The sequence below is a fragment of the Mesoplodon densirostris genome, chromosome 2 (genome assembly GCF_025265405.1).
Source record: "Mesoplodon densirostris isolate mMesDen1 chromosome 2, mMesDen1 primary haplotype, whole genome shotgun sequence".
Taxonomy (NCBI): Eukaryota; Metazoa; Chordata; class Mammalia; order Artiodactyla; family Ziphiidae; genus Mesoplodon; species Mesoplodon densirostris.
This window is the reverse complement of record NC_082662.1, coordinates 28,194,199-28,222,195: the sequence shown is the minus strand read 5'-3', so window position 1 is coordinate 28,222,195 and position 27,997 is coordinate 28,194,199. Positions and strand designations below refer to the sequence as shown.

The following is a 27,997-nucleotide window of genomic DNA, read 5'->3' as shown; positions in this document are numbered from 1 at the left end:
TCAGTATCTTGGGGCGGGAGAGCTTATGTTGTCATGTTTACTGAATTATTGCAAAAGAAAACCGAGAAATGACCTGAACGGCCATCAGCAGGCGAGTGGTTGAATACATTGAGATACATTCAGGCTGTGGAATATTACACATTTATATAAAAAATCAGTTAGATATGGCTCCACTGACCTGGAAGGTGTCCCCGATGTAGTGTTAAATGAGAAAGCAGGTTGCAGAGAAATGAGTGCAACTACGATTTCATTTTTTAAAAAAAATAATAAAAATTCTTCCGGAATGTGTCTTTGTTTGCATGAGAGATGAGAAGGTTGGAGAGGAGAGAGTTACCTGCCGGTTAACTTTGGTAGCTTTGGAGTGGGTAGAAGGGAGAGAGATTGGGGACCCGTTTGTCCTTATACATCTTTGTGTTGCATGTATGCATAGCCATGCATATTACAAGTAGCATTGCCTTTTACAACTTAAAACTGAAGAATAGTTTACTGAAAAAAGAGCCCACAAAATTATATATATAATATTATCTCAACGATGTGAAATATGCATGGAAAAATCTAGAAAAACAAGAAAATATTAACATCGGTTGCCTCTGAGAGGAAGGCGAGATTGTAGCGTTTCCTCTTTTTTTAATTCTTGCCTATATTTTCCAAATTTTCTTCAAGGAGGAAGGTATATACATTATTGTTTAAAATATAATGGCCTCTACCTTCTCACCAGCCAATCTTGCCTTTACTTATTTACAATCTGGCCTCTGTCCACCGTGTCACCTGCCACCTGTCTTTGCTGAAGTTCATGCATCCATTCTGCAAATACTTATTGAGTTCTCGGCACTGGGGATGCGACAGGAACCAGGACAGAGCTCCCGCTCTCAGCATCCTTACTTCCCGAGGGACCATTTAGACATCAAACCGAGTGACCTCATCCCAGACCCTCACCTTAGCCTCCCTGTGGTGCTCAGTGCCCTGAGTCACCTTCTCCTGTATGAACTGCACTCTGGTTCTCCTCCCACTGTTATGCCTGCCTTCCTGCCTCCTACTCTGTCATCTTTCTTGTCCCTGTACACGGAAAGTGTTCCCAGACTCTCTGTTTAGAGCCCCCACCTGATTTCTTTCTCCGCAGCATGAGATGCTGTTCATACCCAGGTTCTGAATCAGAAACTGCAGACCCACACAGCAGTTGGGATGCTGGGGTTGGTGGTGAATGTTGGTCTCAGTGGTTGACCAGGACACGAATGAGGGTGGTCCTCAAGGCGTGACCCCTGTTGGGTCTATACTCCAGGATCATTCTGTGCAGCCCTGTAGCACAGTATTGCCATGTGGAAGTATTTGCTTATGTCTGGGTCTATGATCCAGGCCCCAAGGCCCACCACAGGGTCTAACCTAGAGGAATGAATGAATGAGTGCGTGAATGACATGGTGCAATGACATCACCAGACAGATTTCAGAGACATGAGCTGAGTAGATCTGGTGCCAGTGCCAGTGAGGTGAAGTTCAGGAACATGAACCAGGGGGCTCCTTTAAAAGTTGTGGAGGGCTTCCCTGGTGGCGCAGTGGTTGAGAGTCCTCCTGCCGATGCGGGGGACACGGGTTCGTGCCCTGGTCTGGGAAGATCCCACATGCCGCAGAGCGGTTGGGCCCGTGAGCCATGGCCGCTGAGCCTGCGCGTCTGGAGCCTGTGCTCCGCAACGGGAGAGGCCACAACAGTGAGAGGCCCGAGTACCGCAAAAAAAAAAAAAAAAAAAAAAAAAAAAAAAAAAAATATATATATATATATATATATATATATAGTTGTGGAGATAGGAGCTTTATTTCATTATTACTGTAGTTGAATATTTTTTCTGGGTTCTGAGCCATTTATGTCTTCCTTTATGAATTAGCTCATTCAAGATCCTGTCCAGCTTTTTAATTACAGTGCTTGTTGTTTTCCTACTGGTTAGTAATAGTTCTTTCTGTATTAACTGTTTTATTGATACTTTTCTACCTAACCTTTTTGTGTGCCTTTTGATTTTGTTTCTATTTTTGACCTACACATACTACATACTTTCTGTATAAACTATCAGTCTTGTAGTATCTTCCACAGCTTTTTTTTTTTTTTTACGGTACGTGGGCCTCTCACTGTTGCGGCCTCTCTCGTTGCGGAGCACAGGCTCGGGACACGCAGGCTCAGCGGTCATGGCTCACAGGCCCAGCCACTCTGAGGCATGTGGGATCTTCCCGGACCGGGGCACGAACCCGTGTCCCCTGCATCGGCAGGCGGACTCTCAACCACTGTGCCACCAGGGAAGTCCTTCCACAGCTTTTACATTCAGAAAATCACAGTCAGATAATTATTTGTGTACATGTTCTTCTAATTATTTTTTGACTTTTTAAAAAACTTAGTTTAGTATATGGTGTGAATTGACAAGATAACTTAATTCTTTTCTCAAACAGTTAATTAGTTTTCCTTGCAAAATGTTTTTCTTTTCTCACTGATTTTTAATGCTTATATATATTTTAATTTTTATGTCTATTTAAAGCTATTGCTGTAATACTGTGTCATGTTCTGCCTGTCCACCCTTGGGCCACCTCCACACTATTTTCAAAGCATCATTCGGTGATTTTGTTTAGTATCTGTAGAAAGAGAATACTACAAAAAATATCATTGTCTGCAACTGTCTATTTCTTCCAGTTAAACTTAGGTACCCTTTTACTAAATTCAAAACAGGTTATTGGGCTTTTGATCAGAATTGCATTAAGCTTATAAATTAACTTTTCAAAAGGTTAATATTCCAAATTAACCTTTCAGAAGTTAGTCTTCCACTCAGGATAACATATGTCTCTCCAATTATTCAAATTTTTTATCCTTCTCTAAATGTTATTTTTATACAGTGACTGCCTGTTTCTTATTAAGTTTATTTCCATTTATTATACGCATTTTGTAGTTATCATAAATAAGACCCTTTTTTCTTTATATTTTTATCTGTCACTTGCATATGGAAATGTCACTGATTTTGTATACTTATTTTGTGTTTGGCTACTTTCCTGAAATTTCTTATTCTAATAGCTTCCTAATTGATTCTCCTGGGTTTTCTGGGTATATTAATATATCATCTGCAAACCATAATTCTGCTTGCTCCTTTCTCATTTCTTTTTCTTGCATCACATGGATTAGCTCTTCCAATAAAGCGTGAAATCTCAGAGGTGATAGTAGCATTTCCATCCCATTCCTGATCTTAATCAGGCATTTCACCCTAAGTAGGATGTAAGTTATTGTTTTAAAATGGATGCTCTGTCATGCTAAGGAAATATTCTTTCTCCTACTTCCAAATGCTTATTTTAATCAGGGTTACATGTCTAATTTGATTAAATGCCCATTTAGCATTTATTCATAAGACCTTAGCTTTTTTTTCTCTTTAAATGGGATACTTTGTGTTATCCCTCTTTTCCGTTAAAAGAGATTTTTCAATATTAAAGTCATTTTAGAGATTAACTGTCCTTTGTCAGTTAATCCCTAAAGTGGGCTTTAAAAAAATTAGTGTTGAGTCAATTCATCAGCATCGTAAGTTAAGGTGGATCTGAAGTGGACTGCTTACTTTTGAATCCCATCTCTGAGTAACGGGGTGGCTTGGACCCCTTCCTTAATTTCTCTTTGCCTTAGTTCTTCATCTGTAAAATGGAGGTGATATGAATAGTATCCACCTTCTAGGGCTGTTGTGAGGATTAAACAAGTTAATATATGTGAAGTTCTCAGAGGAGTGTCTAGCCAAACACTCACTAAATACAAGCACTATCTTAAATTAATGAGAACTTACCATGTGTCTGGTACTGAGCTTGGGCTATGGATTCAAAGATGGGAAAACTCAAGTATGGTCTGTCTTCTCATGGAGCTTACAGCCTGGCAAGAAAACAGGTACTTATGAATTAATCACATGGAAGCATGGACATTTGCTTCTGTGATAAGTGCTACCAAGCAGAGGTGATGGTATCATGAGAGCATATAATAGGGGGTTTGAACTAGTCAAGGAGAGACAGTTGACTAGACATCTGAAAGAAAAATATGCCAAGAAGGGAGGGAAGTGTATTCTAGGAAGAGAGAACAGCATACCCAAAGGCCCTGTGGCTGTGCAGTGAGAGTGTAGCCAGTACAAAGGACTGAGAAGGGCGGGGTGTTTTTTTTCTGACAGATACACATCTGTGACACATATCACTGTGTAAATTTAAGACATACAGCGTGATGGTTTGATTTATGTATATTGTGAAATGATTACCACAATAGGCTTAGCTAACAACCATTATCTTATATAAAAACTATAAAAAGGAAAGAAGAAAGGAAAAAATGTTCTCTTTGTGATGAGAACTCTTAGGATCTACTCTCCGAACAACTTACCTGGGTATCACACAGCAATGTTAGCGATAGTCATCATGCTGTGCGTTACATCACTAGTACTTATTTATTTTACAAGTGGAACTTTGTACCTTTTGACCACCTTCCTCCAATTCCACTTCCCCACCCCCTGCCTCTGATAACCACAAGTCTGATCTGTTTTTCTATGAGTTTTGGGGTTTTTTTTTGGTTTGTTTGTTCAGGTTCCACGTATAAGTGATATCATACAGTATTTATCTTTTTTTCTCTGACTTATTTCACTTAGCATAATGCCTTCGAGGTCCATTCATGGTGTTGCAAATGGTAGGATTTCCTTTTTTTTTTATGGCTGAATAATATTTGTGTGTGTGTGTGTGTGTGTGTGTGTGTGTGTGTATCTCACAACTAATTTATCCATTCATCTATCGATGGACACTTAGGTTGTTTCCATGTCTTGTTTATTGTAAATAATGCTTCTATGAATGTGGAGGTGCAGATATCTTTTCGAGTTAGTGTTTTTGTTACATTTGGATATATTCCCAGAAGTGGAATTGCTGGATCATGTGATAGTTCTATTCTTAATTTTTTGAGGATCCTCCATACTGTTTTCAACAGTGGCTGCACCAATTTACAATCCCACCAACAGTGCACAAGAGTTCCATTTTCTCTGCATCCCTGCCAGCATTTGTTATCTCTTGTCTTTTTGATGATGGCCATTCTAACAGGCATGAGGTTATATCTCATTGTGTTTTTAATTTGCATTTCCGTAATGACTAGCGATGTTGAGCATCTTTTCATGTACCTGTTGGCCTTTTATATATGTTGTTTGGAAAAAATGTCTGTTCAAGTCCTTTAGAAGGGTGGGGTTTGGCTGGAAAGCTAGTGGACACAAGGGTAAGAGGTCACTAAGGGCCAAACCATGCAGAGACCCTCATAGGTCTACAAGTGATTTTTCCTTACTGGAGAGCAATGATGAGCTATGGGAGGTTTGATGTCGGTGGAGGAAAGGGGAGGTGACCTGATCAGATTTCTGTTTTGAAAAGACACCCCCAGCTGTAGTGTTGGCAGGGACCAGGGTAAACGCAGTTGACCAGTTAGGAGGTAGTTTTTATGGCAGTCTGGGGGAGAGATGCTGTGGGGTCAAGGGAAGTAGAGACAGAGACAGGGTGATCGGTTGTCCATGGGGTTGTGAAGGAGAGGAAAGTGTCAGGAAAGGGTAGGTGGAGGACATCACGAGCCTGAACATCCCAAAGGAGGTGTCAGGTCTGGAGCTCAGAGAGAGGTCTGGCCTGGACTGTGAAGTTGTGAGTCATCAGTGCACAAGTGGAGGTCCTCTAGACCAGACAGAGAGGAGAAGAGGCCCCAACACTGAGCCTGGAAAGGAGCCAGAGAAAGATCCATGGGAGGAAAGATGGAGAGTGAGCGGTATGGGAGGAAGCCGGGGACCAGGCTACTCAAAGCATCATTGCATTTGCAGGGCACCAGGTAAACAAGCAGGCTCTCTGGCCCCTCCCAGGTGCTGTACATCAGAATCTAAATGTCAGCCAGGTCCCCAGGCGCTGCTCATGTGCAGTGTAGTCTGAGATGCTCTGGCCTGGGAGGGGTGATTCCAGAAAGGAGGCAACAGTGTTAGAGGCAGCTGAGAGGGAGGTCTGTTAAAATGAGGACTGAACAATATCCACTGGACCCATCGGTGACCTTAGACCTGTTTGGGTGGATTGACAGGACCAGAAGACAGAACTGACGGGCTGGGAGTAAGGAAATAGAGACAGAAAGGACAGACAGATTGTGTTTTCTAAAACTTTGGCTGAGAAGGGGAAGAGAGAGACAAGGCTGGAGGGAGAAGAGAAGTGGAATGGGGAGTTGGTTTTTTAAGGAGAGTCTTGAGCACATTTAAAATGGGAAAGTTCCAGTGGAGAGTAAATGATTGAACACTTGGAACATACATAAGAGAGAAACGTGTATAAGGTTCTTGAAGATGAGGGAAGGATGGGATCCAAAGGGCACATGGAAGGAATATGTTTAGATTGCAGGAGGGCTAGTTGATCTGCAGGAGGAAGGAAGACCATGGTGGGGTAGGCTAGACGGATTTGGAATTGGGAAGACAACGGAATCCCCACTGATGGCTTTTATTCTCTGTGGAGATGGGAAGAGGGGGCTGGGGCTGAGAAGAGGAGCCTGGAGGGTCAGGAGGCCGTGGAAAATGGAGAAAATTTGAAATCGTCAGTCTGGCATTTAATGTTGTAAAGAGGAAGTTCCACCTGGTCTGCTGGCCTTTTAGTTCAAACTCTGAGCATTGTTTCCTACCTCACAGCGTTGTTCTAAGGCTTGAGTACAATGATGCCCATTTTATCACCTGGACAGCTCACAGCACAAGCAAGCTGGCACTTAGGGTGTCAGTCACCCACCTTCCTTCCCTCTGCACTGAGCATGGGCTGGTCCAGAGGAAACACTTGGATAAGGGGGTTCATGATCCTCTAAGACACTGCTCCCATCTCTCTGGGAGATTCTCAGAGTTCTTCTGGCCGTACTGAACAGCCCCCTTTCTCTCTCCCAGGCCAGAACTGCACGTTCCAACTGCAGGGTCCCAATGGCACCGTTGAGAGCCCAGGGTTCCCGTATGGCTACCCCAATTACGCCAACTGCACGTGGACCATCACCGCGGAGGACCAGCACCGGATCCAGCTTGTGTTCCAGTCCTTCGCCCTGGAGGAGGACTTTGACGTCCTGTCGGTGTTTGATGGGCCACCCCAGCCAGAGAACCTGCGAATCAGGTATCACCCCCTCCTCCCCGTGGCCAACAGCTGGGCCTGAGCCAAGCTTGCTGAGAGGAAGAACCAGGCAGGGTGAATTGTCATCAACAAAGGCCTCTGTTTTTATGAGGCCTGCCCTGAACTCCTCTGCTTTCTTTACGTTTCCCAATTCCTTTCTCCTGCTTAGAAATTCCCAGTAGGCAGGAGTTTTTGTAGGACATTTGGGAAGACTAGATAGACAACATACAGAGCAATTCAAGTCTTTCTATTACAACTGATTTCGCATGCATATGTGTGTTTGTGTGCACATCTGTTGGTGTATATTCTTTGCACACACAGAAATATATCCCTTGGACCCAGCAGATATGAACTGAAGGCTAGTAGCAACTATGTCTTACATCCCCGACTTGAAAACCATCAATACTTTGTTGGATTTTGCCTTGCATTTGCATGACTTTGGCTGTGGGTACAGAATTGAGAATTTAGGGAAGTTTCTCCTTTTTAAACCGCAGCATGCTTGATAGAAGAGGAAACAATGGGGAGGACGAGACTGCTTTCCCGTGCTCCTGAGCTACCTCCCAGTGGGAGAGTTCACATCAAGGCGGGAGACAGGGAGGAAGACTCCCACCTCTGCAGGAAGAGCAGACTTTGGGTGGGGGGCAAAGATCAAGGCCCCAGGGTCATAGCTTTCCAGGTTTTGTTGACCTGGTGGCCTGCCGTGCCTCCATTGCAAGACTTGTTCTGGTCCTGCAAGATACGCTTTGGGCTCCCAGGGAGACAAAGGGTTAATGGCTTACCAGCCAAGCCCTGGGGACCCCGGGGTCCTCAAGGCTTTGTTTAAGATGCTCTTGGATCATAGTCACAGATAACATTCCCAGGACTGAGCCAGCCCTCTTCTTGCTTGCTCCCTGCCCTCTCAGGGCAGTGCAGAGGTGAGCTGCCATGTCTGCAGCTGGGATGGGCATCTGGGGCTCCCCTGACTAGTGGTTCCTCTTAGACAAGACCAGGCTTGTCCATCTGCCCTTGACATTCCACAGGGATTGGCACACAGTAGGTGTTCAGTGAAACTTGCGTGGAGGGACTGGAGTGCTCTTCACTTACTCATTCCGCAAATATTTCATGAGCACCTACTATGTTCCAGACACTGGCCTGGGTGCTGGGGACGCAGCAGCGAGCAAAACAAAGCTGCTGTCTTCAAGGACGTGACATGCTAATTGGGAAGGGGGCAGGCCTGGACTTAAATATGTGAGTTTAGAGTTCAAGGACATCGGGGCTAGAGATATAAAGTTGGGAGACTAGGACTGGTTAGTGCTTAAAACCAGGAGACTGGACGAGGTCACCATCAGATGTAGAGCTCCAATGACCCCATTGGTGGGGCACCGGCACAGACCCTTGAGGGATGTTGAAAGACAGAAAGTCAGATCAGCCCAGTGGGGTGGCTAGTTGGGGTGCAGATGACTGGAGGCCTATTCTGCGTCCTGAAGTTCTTCCAGCTCTTCTTTCTCTTTAGGCAGGGTCCACGCACGTGTGGTCAAAGCTCTATCTTCTGCCATTTGAGTTCTCTGGCTCTGAGAGTGAAGTGTGGAAGACCCCCAGAGGTGGGATGGCTCTGGCCGGGCAGGGTGGGGGTTCTGGGACCTAAGGAGGTGGTCCTGGCAGGGGGTCCCTGGATGTATTCCCAGCCAGGGCACAGCCCACTCTGGCCAACCAGCCATGTTTGAGCAGAAGCCTCCTGGGATTTGTACTTCCACAAGGTCATCCCTGCTCGGGCTCCTCATCCCTGTCATCTGCCTGATGTGCTCATTTTGGTTCATTTCAGAATTATATAGTTTTCCCATACAGCATTTCTACCTCCACGCTATCTGGGATCACGTCCGCTTTCTTGTATCTGCTCCCGCGCATTTGCATTTTCTTTCTTTTTACTTATTTAGTCTTGCCAGAAGTTTGCCTATTTTATTGGTCTTTTAAAAGTCCCAACTCTAGGGCTATCAGTTTTATCCCTTTCCTATTACCTGACTTACCTTGGGCTGGTGTTGCTCTTTTGCTGTTTTCATGAACTGAATTAGTTTCATTACCTCTTGTTTGATATTAAAATCATTGAGGTATTTTTCCCTAAGTACAACTTTGACCATATTCCATAAATTTTGATGGATAGTTGTTATTTTTAGAATAAATAATTCTAACTGCAGGCTCTAACTGCAGTTTTGTTCCTTCCTTGACTCTAGGGTTTTTTCCCTCAAAATTTCCAAGTAATATTTTTTTATACTTAAGAAGTTATTATCTAGTTGTACTGCATTATGTTCAGATTATGATTTTTATTTTGGAGAATTTGTTGCCTTTTTTTCTCAGTATAACATCATTTTTGGTAAACGTTCTGAGTATTTGAAAGAACATGTATTCTGTGGTGGAAGAGTGAACAAATTCATGTTATTAGTATTGTCTAACTTTTCTAATTTCTTATTTATTGTCTAAGTGATTTTTGTCAAGGATAAGCAACTTATTGTTTTCACATTTTCACTATTATTTTTATCATTTTCTCCCTTTATTTCTAAGTTTTTACTTTATATATGTTGATGTTATTCTCTTCAGTATGTCAGTATTTGTAAACATCAGATCTTCAGAGTGAATCATAATTCTTCCAATATAAAAGTTATATTTATCCCCCTTTTTTGCCTTAAATTCTACTTTGATACTAGTTTTACCACTTTTATTATCTTTTAGGTTTGCATTTATCACCCATCTTTGCTAATTTCTCTATTTTTAATATTTCTGTGTCATTGTTTTATAGGTGTCTTTTAGAGTTTTGTTTTTAAATCTTTCATGAGAGTTTTTATTCTTTAACAGAAAGGTTTAATTCACTCACAATTTTTGGTGATAACTGATGTATTTGTTCTTGGATAATATTTAATACTTTCTGTTTTTAAGCTTCCTTACTATGATTTCCGTTTCTCCATCTTTAAGCACAAGTGTTCTTTGCCTCGTCTCTGATTTTTATTCTGCTAGTGGTTGAAGTTACTTCTTGAGAACACATTTTAAGCTGTATTTCCCTGTCAGCATCCTGTCTAGTGAGCCTTTTTCTTAGTCAGGTCTCACCACACTGTATCTTGTAGAAATTCCTTAGTGTTTGTAGCATGTAGGTGTCTGTCTCTTTTTCCTAGTTTCCCACATGGATATATATAGTCTCTCTTTTTATATACCTCAGACTATTTCCATGACAACTTAGGAGGTCAGGTTGAAGGAGAGTATAACATGTTGCCTTGGCTCTCCATCTTGAACTGGAAATCTCTCTTAAGATTTTTATTCTTTTCTGATTTGCTGTCATGAATAGAATTATTTTTCATTATATTTTATTTTTGGATGATTCACTGCTAATATGTAGAAATACAATTGATATTTGTATATTGATCTTGTATCCCATGACCTGGCTGAGCTTCTTATTAATAGTTCTGATAGTTGTTAAAAAATATCTGTGAATAAAAACAGTTTTTGTTCTTTTTCAATCGTGATGCCATTTATTTATTTATACTTAATTGCAGCAGATAGAATATTGACTATACTCAATATTCAATATAATATTGAATAGAAGTGGTGAGGGTGGACATCCTTACTTTGTCCTTGATCTTAAAATACTCAGTCTTTCACCATTAAGCGTGATGTTGGCTGTAGGTGTTTGGTAGCTGTCCTTCTAATGAATGTGTTTAAGCAGAGGATTTTGGCGTGGTCTGGCTGCAGTGTGGAAAATGTGTTAGGGTAGGGGCCAGACTGGTGACTGCCAGGCCAGGCAAGAGACAGAGGTAACCTGAGCTAGAATAATGAAGAGAGGAGATGGCAGGGGTTTGTATGATGTTCTGGGACAGTGCGGTACTTGGAATTAAGGGTGGGTTTCTAGGGATTGTAGAGTGGGAGTATGAAAAAGAAAGGGGTGGAGGATGACTCCACATTGTCTGGCTTGGAATCAGAAAACAAGCTAGGTCAGCCTGATGTGAATTCCAGTCTCCAGGAAAATGTGTTCTCAAGGCATCCCAGGGTATTTTGTGCACTGATGTTTTTCTTCATTCGTCTAACAGAACAGGTAGGTCACCTCCTCTCACAGTGTTTTCCCGTGAGACAGGAGGGTACGGTGATGACAGGCCAAGATTTATACCCAGCTGGCTTCTACATTTATTTATGCCATGACCTGTGCAAGGTTTGGCTTCTCTGAGACTCATCTATAAAATAGAGGTGACACTGACCCACCTCACAGGGTTGTGTATATGAGCCACCTCCTAGGATCCCCTGCTGCTCCACAAACATTATTTGCATCTTTCCTGGCCTTCTGCTCTTAGGAACTCAGACCGCTCTGGAGCGCTTTTATGCCTGTCTTGACGCTTGCTCTGTGGCCTGCCCATTAGACTTTTTAGATCTGGGAGCAGCAGATGTGGAGGACAGACATCCAAGAAGAGACTGGGCTCAGGGGAAGTCATTCGTTGTGGGTGGCATTGCTCGTCCCACGGTAGCCCAGCAGTGGGGCCGGACTGACAAGAAGCCTGCAGTGGGGTTCTCTCTGCATCACTTGGGGCTTTCGTCTCAGACTTGACAGGCGTAAGTTTTGTAATTCTGCTCTTTGAGCATTTTAATGCATTTCTCTTTTCTCCCTTTACCTTCAGTCCTTTTCAATTTACTTATGGATGCATTCCAGCAAAAGACTGGAGTCACCTCCCCACCCCAATCCTCAGCCCTCTTTACACTCGTCTTTCTCCAGCTGCTAGCTCATGGGTGGTGGTGTGAGCAACAAGCTTCCCTCCTAGTTAGATTCTAAGCTCCTTGAGGCTGGGAGTCAAGGCTTCTACCACGTTTGGCTGTGGCTGAGCCATGCAGTGAAATATACATCTTGCACCTGCAAGACATGAGTTCCAGCTCCTCGCTGGCTGCTTGGCGTAGACAGGCCACTTTGACTCTTATCCTCAGTATCTTCATCCATGAAGTGGATGTATCAGTATCTACTCCATAGATTGGTTGGTAAGGATTACATTAAATAATGTGTGTAAACTGCTTTGAACTGTATTGAGGTATAAACAAAAGAAATACTTGTATGTTGGTAGAAAAAAAATTAGAAAACACAATTAAGCAAAAAGAGACACACACACACACACACAAACCCAATACATTTATATGACATGACGTAGAACAGTGGTTTTCAACTGAAGGTGATTTTGACCCCAAGGGGACATTTGACAATGTCTGGAGACATTTTTGGTTGTCACAACTGGAGAGGGGCCCTGGCATCTAGTGGGTCGAGGCCAGGGATGCTGCCAAGTGTCCTACCATGCACAAGACAGCTGCAACAAATGCCAGTGGTGCTGAGGTTGAGAAATCCCGAGGTAGGAGATTAAGGAGAAGTTAAGGCCTTTAGCATCAGACATACCTGTGTGCTGATCCTATTTCTGTGTCAGTGACCTTGGACAAGTGAGTCAACCCATCTGAGCTTCAGTTTCCTCCTCTGCAAAATGGGGAGCTCTCAGTGATGCTAGGTACTGACAGCTGCACCTGGCATCGTTAAAGAAGAGGTACCAGTAGGCACACTGCACACAGGTTGTTCTATATGCAGATGCCATTCATCTCCCAACAACTCCCTTTCTCCACCAGGAGTTCACAGCCACCTTCTTGAGAGCATCTCACATTTCATCTAGAGCTATTCATAAGCAGCAACATCCCAGGGTGCCAGAAGGCAGCGTCTGGCTGCTTGAAATTAAATTTACAATAGAAGCTGATCAGATTCTTCCCATAGTGGATCCGGGTGGGAAATGGGAGTAGGAGCTGGTCCTGAAGGCTGGGGAGCCTGGAGGAGTTTGGAAATTAGCAAGAAAAGAACAAAGAGCCTCCCAGATAATGCAGGGTCAGCCCTGCCTGGATGAATTACTGAAACAATCCCCACATCTCTGCTTTTGCACAATTAAGTGGCCTTTCCATGCTGGCAAACATCCTATTGCATTGCAGTTTAATGTGGGATGAAGTTTTCTAATGGAACACGAGCAAACATAATCTATGGCAATGCTGCTAATAAACGACATCACTGTGCATTGGAGGATTTATAGGGCACTGGTGATAACTGCACCAGTTAAGCACAGCTAAGCATCCCTTAATTGAGACATTTGGGCTCAAGTTATGGGAAACACTGCAGCTGGTTCCCTCCATTGCTGGCAATACACATTCTGTCATCAGCCTAAGGTGGAATGCAGTTTTAGTCATTTGGGGCTGCTTGCAGATTTCACTCAACTGGCATTAGACACCTGTTTGGAAGTTGTAAAAAATCTACAAATTTGTGAGATTTACTGTCTTCTTATGACTGTATTGCAGCAGAGGCCCCTAAAGGACCTGCTTGTTGGATTCCTTAAAAAGTGTGCCTTACACATCAATAGGATTGTCCTTGGAGGATCCTCTCCCCAGAGTGCCTTGAGAATGTGCTGTTGTGGTCAGGAGGTGGCTGGAGGGACCCATGGGGATGAGGGAGCATTCCTGTTAAGGATTGAAACAGAGGGAGGATAGTGGAAAGGAAAAAGAAGTGATGACACCAAGCACCTCTTGTGGGCCAGCCACCGTACTAGACATATTCATTCATTCATTCATTCATTCATTCATTGTCATGTATTCAACGTTTATTGAATGCCTAGTGTTGGGGATACAACAGTTAACAAGACAGCCTCTGCTTTCAAGGAACTTACAGTCTTTTTAGGGAAACATGAATAAGCAGGTGAAGGTAGTCCAGGAGGCATGACTGAGGAACCTGACCTATTCTTGGGGAGATATTTGTAGATGTGGATCTACGGGCCTGGGATGCTGTCCCTCCATCTGCCCCCTTGCTTAGTTACCGCTCCCTCATTTTTTATATGTCAACTCACTTGCACTTTCTCACCCGGGGAATCCTCTGAGACACCCCTACTTCTCAACCTGGTCACACCCTCCTGTGATACCCCTGAGATTACTCTGCATCTGTGCTTCGTGGCTTTACGTGTGCGTGTGTGTGATTCTTGGATTTCTGCCCATCTCCCTCACAAGACTGTAGGCTCCTTGACTGTTTTATTCTCCACTGCATCTCCAGGGCCTGGCCCATAGGAGGCGCTCAACAAAATATTTACGGAATGAATGAATGAATGCTCTCTGGAGGAAGGGATCCCTGATAGGGCGCAGAAGGAGGGGCTTGGAGAGTGTTTCAAGCCAGGAGAATAGTGTGTGCGCAGGTCAGGGCAAAAGAGAGAGAAAGGCGTGGTGCAGAGGGCCCGCTGGGGGTGGAAGTGCTGTGGGGAGATGGGGGCGTCCGGGCCGGATCACCAGGGCCCCTGTATGCCATGCTGGGGAGCTCGCACGTACCTTAAGGGAAGTGGGGACACACCAAAAGGTCCTAAACAGGCATTAACACGTGTTATGTAATAATTCAACAACAGCCCCATGAGATGGGTAGGATTAATTTTCTTTGTAGAGGTTGAGTAAGCGGCTGAGGTCTCTTAGATACTAAATGACTAGTGGAGGAGAAGACCATGGGTCTCCTAGAGCCAGAAGCCAGCCTTCCTTCTCCACTCCAAAATGCCTTCTGACTGCTTGGGACTCATCTGCATTCACTCCATTTCCCTTTAAAAAATTCATGCCATTTTCCTTTTCAAGCTGTTTCTTTAAAATGGTAAAAGTAATGGGAACTCTGTATCTTTTTTAAAAAGTCAAGCAGTGCAGCAATGTATAGAGTGAAAAAACACAAGTGCCTCCTTCCCAGGCCCTTGTTCCAATTTTGCTCCCTGGAGGTAACCACTGTTAACAGTTTGGTGTGTGTCCAATTTCTTTTTAAATAAAGATTCATTAAACTGCCCATGAGGCTTATTGGGACATCCATCAGCCCTTTAAAAATTGTTCTAATGAATTAAGTGTAAACTAATTAGAAACATGGATTCAATTACCCTCGAAACACACAAGGGTTTAATAATTAATAGGAAGAGGGCTTGAGGCCAAAGGCATTATGGATTTTATTAAACCCCTAACATCTGAAAAGTAAATACGTTTGATTCATCCTAAATGCAGGCAAATTTGCCATCTGGAGGCAAACCTGTTGGTAGGAGCTTCATATGTAATCGGGAAATTTATCTCTGATTAATAAGGAGTCAGCTGAAGTGTGCAGAAGCCAAGGCCTGCGGATGTAGCTGGACGGGGCTGCGGGGACAGGGCAGCAGCCTGTCTTTCTGGGTTGCCGTAGTCGGCTTTGTTCCTGACTTTTCCCCAGGCAAGCTTTGGGAGACCTGCACAGGTCCCCAGTGAGATCACTGACCCCTACTGTGGGCCCAGAGCATCTGGGGACAATACTGGGCCCAGAAACACTGTAGGACATTTGGGGGAACCATTCTGTTTATCCCCTGAACGATGAGTTCTGATGACTTAAATGGACATAGAGGAGGGTCAGGGGGTTGGAATAAAAATATTTACCTGTTGTGTGCCAAGAGTTTGATGTCCCACATCTCATTCAGTCTTCACAGTTTTCCCAGATATAAGAATGATCACCTCCATCTTTATCGCGAGAAAATACTGAGTCTCCAAGAGGCTGCGCGCCTTGGGCGAGCTGTATTCAAACGCCCATTTTCACACAGGTCGGCCCAACCACACTAGGTCTGAAGGGGGCTGCAGAAGGGAGGGAGCAGGGTCTGCCCAGCTTGGGGCTCAGGAAGGCAACTGCAGTGACCCACAGGCGGCCATGTGCTCCATCATCTAATGCCAAAGGGTGGGTTTGGGCGGACGTGGTGGGGCAGGGGTTGGCAGCCGGTGATATACAAAGCCAGGTGGGCAGCAGTGTCGGGGTCCTGAGCAATCTCTCCCTTCACAGTAGGACCCTGTGGTTCAAGGTCAAAGTGAATTTTTGTGGCAAAGCCTCATGTTGCTCATTCGCCAAGTCTGCCATTTAATAGCGGCCAAAACGTAAGGCCCCACGGAGCCTGAGTCTTGTGCCAAAAGGCTGTGTTGCCTACATCCCTCCCCATGATCGGTCCTGCCCACCGTGTCACCAGGTGTTGTCAAAGATGCGACATTACCCCAGAATGGAGTTGGCTTCCCCTTGACTCTCATCTGCCCCTTTCTTGCAAGTGGTGGCCGACAGGTGTGTTGCTGAGATAGGAGTGTATCCCCTTTTTTATCCTCAACTCATTCCCTGAACCTTTGGGGCAGCAGAAATCAAGGTGCAAGGGACCCTGGTAACCCAGGGATGTTGTCCTCAGGGTAGAGGCAGGTTTTGAACCTGTAATTTTAGCATTTACTCCATTTGTCAGCAGAAATGGTACCCGAATAAACACCTCCCAAGTACTGAGCTCCTCGTTCCCTTAGAGTTTAAGTAAATATAAAAGAAAACCAATCCTCAGCTTTTAAGTGAACAGAGAGCCAAGTTACTGCTTCCTTGGGTGGGTCTGAGCTGCCACCAGATGTGGTGCCAGGAAACAGGACTGGGGCAAGGAGATCTGGGTTCTGGCCCAGTGTGGCCACTGGTATACTTGTGGCTGTCACCAAGTCCCATCCCTTCTCAGGGCCAGCTGAATTTTCCTGATTTATAAATTGAGGACTTACATCTAGGAGAACTCCAAAGCTTCTTACAGCTCTGAAATTGTGTGATTAAGTGTTGCTGGAGGTGTATGTAGAAGGGCTATAAAATACTCCTGATCTTCTTGGACTATTTCTGCCATATTCAGGAACCGCTCTTGGCGTTTTCAACTATTTCCCCATTTGTCTCTGGCCTAAGGGTTTATTTCCCAGTGGCCTGTTAAGCAGTGTGTCAGAGAAGGCCCACTGTCCACGATCATTCTTGCTTCTCTTCCGCAGGGCAGCGTTGTCTGTGGGAAGCAGCTGCCCAGCCTGGGTCAATATTTCTCAGCCTCCTTTGCATCGAGGTGGAGCTGTGTGACTTAGTGGTCAGTATAAAGTGAATGAAGTAATGTGCACCCCTCCCAGGCATGGCCCAGAAAAGCTCCCTTGCAACCTGCTCCATCTCTTTCCCTGGAAACAGGAGATATAAGAAGCCTGGATGCCTGGTTGGCCATATGAAGTAGAAGCCACCCCCTCCCCCGACTGCTGCAGATTGACTGGATTTTACATAAGTGAGACATGAACTTGTATACACACTTGGACCTCTGAGAGTCCAGGGTTTGTCTATCACTGTAGCTAGTGCTTCCTTGGTTCTTGCAAACTCCGAGTCTTGGCATTTAGGACCTAGATGTAGGTGAGGATTCTAGATAGCAGAGCCCATTAGCTTTCCAGACTTGACGCTTGTTTTTATTTGCTTTTGGGGAGGTGAAGCTCCTGGACAGTCTGGCCCTGGTGCCTAAAAATTAGGCCATTGACCCATAAAGTACAATATTTTTTAAAGCAACGTTTGTGTGTGTGTGTGTGTGTGTGCTCCTGACTTTTGGAGGATTCTTCTTGGCAACAAAATGTGGTTCTGGTTATAATCCTTCTCTGTCTCACATCTCCTGCTGCCCCGGCTGAGCACACATGTGGGCTGGTGGTTAAGAGAGGGGCTTTGGAGCCAGCCTGCCTCTGCTTCTTACTTGCTGTGTGATGCTGAGGAAGTCACTTGTCTCTGAGTCTCAGTTTCTATGTCAACAAACTTGGGATTAGAGTAGTACCTACCCTATAGGGAAGTTGTGAAGATTCAACTACCCTACAAGGCATAAAGTGTGTAGAAGATGTTGGACACACAGTAAGCACCAGGTAAATGTTAGTCATCTTGTCATTGCTTCCTCTCCAAAGCTCATCCCTTCCCACTCTCTCCACTGCCACCACTGTGGTCCAGGCTACCATCATCTTTTGCCTTGATTATCACAGCAGCCTCCTTCTTGGTTTCCCTGCTCTTGCCTTTGTCACCTTCAGTCTGTCCTTCATACCAGAGCTAGAGGGATCTTGTCTTTTTTTGTTTTTTAAAGAATAATCTTTTAGGGCTTCCCTGGTGGCGCAGTGGTTGAGAGTCCGCCTGCCGATGCAGAGGACATGGGTTCGTGCCCCGGTCCGGGAAGATCCCACATGCCGCGGAGCTGCTGGGCCCGTGAGCCATGGCCGCTGAGCCTGTGCGTCCGGAGCCTGTGCTCCGCAACAGGAGAGGCCACAACAGTGGGAGGCCCGCGTACCGCAAAAAAAAAAAATAAATAAAAGAATAATCTTTTAAAATAAATAGAACTAGTTTGAGACTTATAGAAAAGTTATGAAGATGTGACAGAGAATTCCTATATAATACCCCTCACCGAGATTCCCCTGTTCTTAACATCTTACATTTGTATGGTACTTTTGGCACAATTAATGAACGAATATTGATTTATTACTATTAACTAAAGTCCATATGTTATTCAGATTTCCTCATGAATTAGTTATTAGTTTTTTTTTTTTTTTTTTTTTTTTTTTTTTTTGCGGTATGCGGGCCTCTCACTGTTGTGGCCTCCCCCGTTGCGGAGCACAGGCTCCGGACGCGCAGGCTCCGGACGCGCAGGCTCAGCGGCCATGGCTCACGGGCCCAGCCGCTCCGCGGCATATGGGATCCTCCCAGACCGGGGCACGAACCCGTATCCCCTGCATCGGCAGGCGGACTCTCAACCACTTGCGCCACCAGGGAGGCCCAGTTATTAGTTTTTACCTAACATTCTTGTTCTGTTCTAGGATCGCATCCAGGAAACCACGTCATGTTTAGTCCTTCTGCCTCCTTAGGCTCTTTTGGCCATGACAGTTTTGCAGGCTTCCCTTGTTTTTGATGACTGACAATTTTGAGGAGTAGTGGTCAGGTGTTGTGTTGAATGTCCTTCAGTTGGGATTTGTCTGATGTTCATCTCATGATTAGACTGGAGTAATGTGTTTTTGAAGGAAGGTCACATTTTCATCACATCATCTCAAGGTTACATACCATCCACATGATTTGTCTCTGCTGATGTTGGCTTTGATCACCTGATTGAGTTCACGTATGTCAGGCTTCTCCACTGTAAAGTTACTGCCCACTCCGTACTGTCCTCTTTGGAAGGAAGTCCCTATGTGTAGCTCACACCTACAGAGTAGAGAGTCATGCTTCATCTTGAGGGCAGAGTAGCTACATAAATTATTTGGAATTCTTCTGTAGGAGACATCTATTTTCCTCTGCTTATTAATGTATTTATATCAGTGGATTCATGGACATTTATTTTATACTTTGGGTGAAAATTCAACACTAGTTTGTTTATTTCGTTGCTTAAATTGGAAAGCTTTGGCCACTGGGGACTCTTTTAGTTGGCTTCCCCTGTTTTCTTTGACAGTTCCCCATCATTATGAGCTTTTGTCATTGATGTTATTGTTGTGACTGTTATTGTTTCACCAAAGCTCTTTGGAGCAATGAGCTTTGCATCCTTTAATTGGGAAATGGTGTTAGAAACCAAGATCTGGCCCCGAGTGTGCTCATTACTATTGAGGTATCATTGCTTCTAGGCCCTCTCAGCTGACAGAGCAAGGAAATATGTGTGTGTACACTAACTCATGTGTATACACATATCTATAAATATTTTTATATGTATCATGTGTATCTGTGTTCAGCTAAACACGAGTTCATATTGAAGTCTCCAACTCTAATCCAGTACCACATGGATCATTCTAGCCTCCTCCCCTTACTTAGCTGGAAACTTCCACTCCAACAGTGAGACACCTGGCTCCCACCATCTGCCATCCATTGACTGAATTGTTCATTTCCAGGATGTAGAGTGGTATCAGAATTGTTAACCCGTACCCCTTGGAAAATAACTTTTCAACTAGAGCGCAGTGATCATTTGCAGTTGTTTCTGCCTTTAGCCTTACAGTTTCCACTCATCTGGAAAGTTACTTAGATAAGCACCATGAAGAAAATATACATCAGGGAAAGAATGAAGTGCAAGGGGTGAGATTTCAATAGGATGGCCAAGGAAACTGTCACTAAGAAGGTGACTTTGGAGTAAAAAACCCGAAACAAGGTGAGTTTGGTGTCCCCACCTGTCTTCAGCTGGCTTTATGACACCTGTCGTATTGGGTTGTGTGCCTTACATGTGTTTCCTTTCTCAGGGCCCAGCAGGCTTTATTATGGAAATTTAAGGGAGTGGAAACATATATTCATTGGTAGCTTCAGATAACATGATAGACACCCAGGCACACATTATGGTATCTGTCTCCCAGAGCTGCACTGACTCAGGCTCCCAGGGTAGTGTGATGAAGGCAATGAAGACAGTGTAGACTGGTCTGGCTGGTGATGTCATAGCACCTCACCTTGCCCTTGAGCATCATGGAGGCTGGCAGGGCAGTGTCTTCAATCCCACCCAAAGGTTTATATCAGCAGGCTCCTCTGCGCCTTGGAAGGTCTTCCCTGTCCCCTCCTGATTTGGTCTTCCCCATGACCATGGCCACTCATCCCTTAAGCAGTGGTGGTCTTACCAAGCAGCCATATCAAGGAAGGAAGTGTATACCTTTGGCTCCACCTTTCCAATTTGATTATTTCATCCCAAAGGGCTCTCAACGAGTGATCCGGGGGCTGTGTGATCCCCTGGCCGATCGGTAGAGGCACATTCAACTTCTCTCTTCTTCAAAGTCCTGCAGCCACACATCACAGACAAGGTGGATCTTAGGCTTACGTAACCCCTACACAGCAAAGGGGAAAGGTGACAGATTCTGGCTCCAAGAGTCCAACTGTATTTCAATCATAACAGGAATACATCCCTGTCCACAGATAAATGCAGAAAGCCAGAAGGCTGTCAAGGCCCTTAGTAGGTAGAGGAATGAAGACCAGAGGAGTTCTTGCAAACCAAGGCAGGTTTGGAATCATCCACCTTTGAGTGCCTAGTATTGCTTCTCCCAGCTCTGGTTGTTTAAGCTTCCCAGACACATTGTGTTATTTACTTCTCTCAACAATCACCAAAGTGTCTTTTTTGGCCCCATTTTGCAGAGGAGAAAGCTGAGGTTCCGAATGGCAAATAAGTGCCATGTTAACAAGAAGTGGCCGAGTTCTCAGCTTTTTATCCCTGCTCTTTGTGAGTGTCCTCCAGCCATCTAGACCGCGATGCAGTGGGGAATGGGAGAAAGGCAGCCTGAACACAGAGCCATCCATCCTCAAGGGCCTCGATGGAAGAGAGGGAAACTACCAGAGATGTGATTCCTCTTCCACAGCTCCCTGCCCCCCACCGATATTAGAATTTACCTGAACTGGGGTAAAAAAGACAGAAGAATGGAATGACTGTCTTCTCTCTGCTGTGCTTCTCTCTCCAACATAAGCTAGGTGAAGACCTCGACATGACGAATTATTTGTAGAACCCCAAAGGAGCGGGTTCCTTCTATTTTGGAGTATGTAGAAGTGTAAAGATTTTCTTTAATTAGATAGTGCCAGATAGATTTAATTAAAGCTTCAAACCTGCAATTTTCTTTGTTTGATTGATCAGTTGGTGCTGATTGCCCGGAGTAATTATGAAGGGGGAAGTGGAGTTTTCAGTCTGGTGGCAATAAGAAGCAGACTGAGTCGACCCCTGGATACTTGGTTGTCAGAGTGGATTCTGAAAAGGTTTAAATTGCACAAATGTTTGCTAGCCAGTCGGTTAAAAAATAAGGTCTCTAAATTACATTTGTGTCTAAATCGTGCTCCTGGCTGATGTGCTCCTGTAGAAAAGTTCCCTTTCCCCTCCTTTCTCCAAACGTAATCACGCCCCTGAGATCAGGCAATATTCTGTTATTTTTGTCTTTCTTTTGTGAAATAATTGAAGCACACGTTTGGGAGTGGCTCATAATGGCCTTTTGAGATTGCGGGAGCCCATGGAGGGTCGGTCGGGAGAGAAGGACAGTCTCTCATAATCTCAGTATGAATTCAGGGAACTCAGAAGGGGTTTTGAAGTCAGTCCCTGGGTTTGAATCTAGCCTGTGACCTTGGGTAAGTACCTTTTCTTTTTCCTCACCTGCAAAACGGGAGAGTTGTTGAGAAGAACAGATGAGCTGATGCATGCATATCTAGGCCCTGGCCTGTAATGGGCTCTCACTGAATGTCAGACCCTTCCCCTTCCTGTGCTCTGTCGCCCCTTTGAAGTATCACCACGGAAGCTCCATGAGCTCAGGAGACCAGAGCCATCTTGCTCACCATTGCAAAATAGCCCCTGGTGCATTGTTTGTATATGGAAGGTCTCAACAAATATCTGTCCAGTGGACAAATGAATGAATGAATACCCTGTGTATTTAAGTCCCCCCCCAGATAGGTGACACCAGTACAGGGTAGAAGAGGGGGCACCATTCATGAAACCCTGAGGAGACTTGGTCCCCACTGGACACAGTATGAAGAGTGAGGTGGGAGCTGCCTTTGGAGAGTGTCAGTGAGAGAAACTGTCCCTTTTCTTCTGAACTGGCCAAACCAGGCTGGGAGACTGAGTTTACTTCTCCTTTACACACTGGGAGGGGATGCTAAGGATGACTGTCACGACTGTTGCAGCATAAAAAAAAGTTGGAGTTAAAAAAGCAAAGCATGGGCTTCCCTGGTGGCGCAGTGGTTGAGAGTCCACCTGCCGATGTAGGGTACAGGGGTTCATGCCCTGGTCCAGGAGGATCCCACATGCCGCGGGGCGGCTGGGCCCGTGAACCATGGCCGCTGAGCCTGTGCGTCTGGAGCCTGTGCTCCGCAACAGGAGAGGCCACAACAGTGAGAGGCCCGCGTACCGCAAAAAAAAAAAAAAAGCTAGGCACGCTCTAGACTTGTTTGTGCATTATATATATCACTGTGTAAGAACATATACACAGGTGAAAACGATTGGAGGGAAAGACAACAGCATGCTAATAACGTAGGTATTAGGATGCTTGATTATAGATTATTTTGTAGTCTTTAATTTTTCTTGTAACATAGTGGTGTTATTTTTATAGTAAGAATGCATTTTCAATTAATACAAAGTTCAATGTAGAAGAAAAGGAAACAATTCTATTACTCTCCACACATACCCACAGGGGGATAGTGACAAACCAAAGTAGGTCCAAAGGAGAATGACCAATGATGAAGAGGGATGTCATTTCTATTGCAAGATGGAAGCTGAAGGACTCCAAGGTGTTATTTGGAGGAAGAAGCTCTTAGGGAAATGATGGCTGTTGTCAAAGGCCTGGGGAAAGGAATCAAAAGCTGACACCAGATGGTGGCACTCAGGGTGTGACATGCAAGGGACTGGGGGAGCAAACTTCAGGTCACTTGGAACGCTGGTATCTATCTAGAAGTGGGGTTCCCTGCCTCAAGGGGCACTGAACTTCCAGCTTCTGCAAGAATCAGTGCAGAAGCTGAGGCTTCTAGGGCTGCTTCTCTCTGGGCCACAGATGCCTCACCTGTACAGTGGGGGCCATTGGTCTGTAGATCAGTGATGCTCCATCTAGGGACATGCCTCTCCCCAACCCAGACCCTTAGAGTGGGGGCAATGGTGTTGCATCTAATATTCTAGAAAGGAGACGGAGTGGAGGTATACATGCATCTTCAGAATAACCATTCCTTTGATTTGTTTGTATTCACTTTATTTTGAAATTTTAAAGCGCATTAAAGAAGGAAGTGATCATCTTATGTGGAACACAAGGGGCCCCAAGGTTTTCAAAGACTGACACACAGTGGTTTAGATGGGTGCTTCACAAACTTTAATGTGCATGCAAGTCGCCTGGGGTTTGGGGGAAAGTGCCAGTTCAGATTCTGCAGCTCTGGGGGGTGGGGAAGGGCAAGATTCTGCATCTCCCAGTGAGGGTCCTGGTGATGCCAATGCTCCTGGCTCATGGCCTGTTCAAGAGGGTCTCTGAGCCCTTCCCAGCAGCTTCTGGGGCCCTGGCTCCCTGGGACGGCAGAATATTGGTTGCTTACATACAAGTCCTTGGCCCATCCCTTACAGAGTCTGTTAAATGGAGAGGAACCAAATAAGAATGAAGACCCAGGCATGAATGAATCCAGGCAGGACGTAAGAACTGTGTTTTAATAGCAGTAGAACTAGGCATTCATTGCTCAGATTTACATCTTCGGCACATGTTTATGTCTGTGCCAATGGCTGCTGATTGTTTGCAAATAATGCTCTGTTGTCTTAATCCTGCCTTTATGGCTAAGGATGTGTGTTTCATTCTGATCAAGTGTAGAATTTGAGTAAACGTATATTTCTCAATATTTTCCCCTCTAATCGCAGCATTGTTTCCGGAGCCCATCCCCTCACGCCAGCCTTCCCTGGCTGCCCACCATGGGCCCAGTGGGGGTGAGCCTGTTCGTCCTCCAAAGTGCCTTCGTTGCTGGCAGACGGAGCCAGCGTGACTTTTTCCATGAATCTCCCTGGGCTTGATGGGCCTGCCAGTACCACTGATCACTGGTCCCTCAGAGCACAGTCGTTTCACTTTGTTTCCAGGAATTGGTGACATCTGTAACGTGATCATTCAGTATCATTATCCACTGCCCCATGCCTGCTCAGCTGCAGGTGATGCTGTTCCCCACACCCCAACCCATCCTGCCCCAACCTGACTGTGGAGAGACCCCATCCTTACCAGAGGGTGACTCAGGGCTGAGCAGCCTGGGCCCAGGATCTGGGGACCCAGACACTCTGGTACCTGCTGTGCTGCGGTACACCAGGCCCCCTGGCTAGTCCATGCCTGCTGGGCCCCAGCCTGCTTGAGCCCTGGCTCCCTAGGCTGGGGCTGGACTCCACTTGACTCTCACTAGCCCACTTGTCCCAGTAGCTGGACTCTGCTCCGGACTCCTGACTCCACGTCAGACAGCGTCCCCAGGGCCCTACCAGCCCCCAGGTCTCGAGCCTCCAGCCTCACTGCGCTTCCACCTCTACCAGGCTGGTTGCTGAACCCCAAGCTTTGATTCTCCCCCACTCCCTGCCATCCTCTGTCTCTACCCTCTACTGATTTAGGGCGTATTTTTTATTTTTATTTTTTTTTGCAGTACACGGGCCTCTCACTGTTGTGGCCTCTCCCGTTGCGGAGCACAGGCTCCAGACGCACAGGCTCAGCGGCCATGGCTCACGGGCTTAGCCACTCCGCGGCATGTGGGATCTTCCCGGACCGGGGCATGAACCCGCGTCCCCTGTGTCGGCAGGCGGACTCAACCACCAGGGAAGCCCTGGGGCGTATTTTATGATGCCAACAAGAAGGGAATGTGGAGGGAGAGGCAATTCCAAGGCAGAGAGTGGGAAGCAGGAGGGAACAAGCAAGGAAGAGAGTAGGAAAATCAGAAGCAGGCTTTGGGACAGTGGTTCCTGAGAGTAAAAAATAACAGTAAAATTATATCTGTATAATTTTGTATAAAACACACACAGATCATGGACATAATGTGCCTGGCATTCTTCTAAGCCTGACAAGCAGCATGTCATTTCGTGCTCTCAACAGCCCTGTGAGGGAGGTATTATTATTATCCCTGTATTATGGATGGAGATCGGAGTGAGGACTAGTGGAGTAGGTCACGTAGCTAGTAAGCGACAGAGCTAGGATTTGGACCCAGGTGGTCAGACTTCAGAGCTCATAGTCTTAACCACTATGCAATATTGTCCCAAGTTCCTACTTTGGCAGGGTGGGGGCCATGGACCCCTCTGAACTCCTGGTGATAGCAATGGATTCTCCTCTCCCCCCAGGTACATACACACTCATTTAACAATGTGCATTTAATTTCATGGATGGACACATAAACCCCTTGGGGCCCACCTTTGAGCCCCAGGTTCAGAACTCCTGCTTTAGAGGCTGTGCACATGAATGTCAATAATAATAACAGAAATTGATACTTTGTGAGCATTTACTGTGTTTTGGGCACAGTGCTAAAGGCTTTCTGGGAATTATCTCCTTTACTCTCCATAATAATTCCAGGAAGAATTTTCACCCCCATTATGCAGTAAGGAAAACTGAGGTAGAGAGGCTGAGTCACCATCCCAAGCTCCAGCAGCTGGTAAGCCCCAGAGATGGACTTATACCCAAGTCTGCTGACTCCAAAGCCAGTGCCCTGTACACCCTGCAGCCACCCTGCAGAGGGCTGGGCAGTGCCCTTGTACCCAGGCTGACCTAGACCTGCAGGAGAGAAATGGAGATTTTGGGGGATGGTGTCTAACAGGGGCTTCTTGGAGATTTTGACCCCAGCACAGACCTGATGGGTTCTGTGCACATCCTGCAGAGTGCCCCCATCTTTGAGCGCAGGAAGACGGTGGGAGAAAAAGAAGGAAAGAGTTGGGGGACCCCATGGCAGAACTGGGCACGGGAGAGAGGGGGGTCATGGGAAAGGGGAGGGTTTTGGGGAACGTCATCTCGCAGAGCAGGGCTGGGGAATTGGTTTCCGCAGCCAATTTTTTTGCTTTGCTTTTCCACTGGCTGTCAGTTGTGGAGTCAGAGAAGGGTCTTAAAAACCAGCAGAAGCAAGGGTAGGACTGGAGGCCATCAAGCAGGACAGGCTGCAGGTTCAAAAGCAGAGATTTAGAGGTTGCCCGTGGCTGTCCTCCTGTGCCCACTGCCCCACCCTCTGGGATGGGCCCTGATTCTCTGTTCTCACGCTCATGGTCATGCCGCCACCGTCCCTCCCTCTGCCCTCTCCTCCACCTTCCCTGTGCTCTGTGTCCCCTGTCTTCCGCATGGCCAGCTCAGGCCAGCTCAAACATATATCCTGAAACATGGCCCCAGCAGGACCTCCTGGCTTAGACATTTTAAAGCATCCACATTAAGGTGACAGTGTCAGATGTACAGGCCACTCTTTTTTTTTTTTTTTTTTTTTTTTTTTTGCGGTATGCGGGCCTCTCACTGTTGTGGCCTCCCCCGTCGCGGAGCACAGGCTCCGGACGCGCAGGCTCCGGACGCGCAGGCTCAGCGGCCATGGCTCACGGGCCCAGCCGCTCCGCGGCATATGGGATCCTCCCAGACCGGGGCACGAACCCGTATCCCCTGCATCGGCAGGCGGACTCTCAACCACTTGCGCCACCAGGGAGGCCCCAGGCCACTCTTTTGTTACCAGGCATGTGTGCCACAGACACCCTTGGTAGATGCCAATGACAGGCATTACTTGGTAATAAAAATAGCTGAAGGGTTTAGGGTGTATTTTTAGGCTGGGTCCAAATGTCACTGGCTGAAAATGCCATTATAGAACCTCGGAGGGCCTGGTGGGTGCTTTCTGGGTCAAGTCTTGAGCTACGGCCAACTCCTGGGTCCCGGTGAGGTCAAAGGGCATGCTAGAAGGTGTTCTGGTTGATTTCAGATTCATCAAGGTCAGGAGTCGAGGGTCCTAAGAGGTACATCTGTCCTGCTTGAGTCCACACTGGAAGGGAGGCCAGCAAATTCTCCAGAAGGGGGTTTTGTCTGATCCTGGCCCCTGCTGTGGGGATCCTACACCCAGATATGGAGAGGCTTAGAGCAAGTCCCCTCACCCAGCTGAGCCAACAATCTCCTATTGGGAAAATGGGGGTAATACTTGGGCTATGCATATGCATGGCAATCATAGTAACAGTTTATAAGGCCTCCAAGAAGTCTGTGGGAACCAGAGCCGGAGTGTGTGTTCCTGTGTGTGTGAGGGGGACGCTCTGTGGCTATGGTGAGTATTGGTGCCCGGGGATCAGTTTCACTCACCTGAGTTACACCCAGGGCTGCTCTTTACTGAGCACTTGCTGGGTGCCAGGCACTGCTGTAAGCACGCTGCTTGTATTAACTCTACATCTTATAATAACCCAATGAAGCAGGTGTCCCCATTTTATAGATGAGGAAGCTGGGGCACAGGGACATTAAGTGACTCCTAAATGCTGGTGCTGGGAGTTGAACTCAGGCGGCCCCTGAGCCCCACTCTTAACAGTGAGATGGCACAGAATCTGTGAGTGGTGGCCCTCAGGGCCCAGGAGAGCCCAGGGCCTTGTCTTCCTCTGTGAGAGCCTTGATGTGTGTCTGGATAACCCAAGGATGGGGCAGAGATGGAGGCCACCCTGCTGCCAGG

The 27,997-nt window shown here is 46.1% G+C and overlaps 1 protein-coding gene across 2 annotated transcripts in view; it reads left to right on the top strand.

Moving 5' to 3' along the window:
- The window catches only part of CSMD2 (CUB and Sushi multiple domains 2), a 660,274-nt gene that overhangs the window by 55,442 nt on the left and 576,835 nt on the right, over positions 1–27,997 (top strand). For both annotated transcript variants that reach the window (XM_060081981.1, XM_060081974.1), the window contains exon 2: positions 6,900–7,116. In XM_060081981.1, coding sequence (XP_059937964.1) covers positions 6,900–7,116 — 217 coding nt within the window. The remainder of the gene's footprint in view (positions 1–6,899; positions 7,117–27,997) is intronic.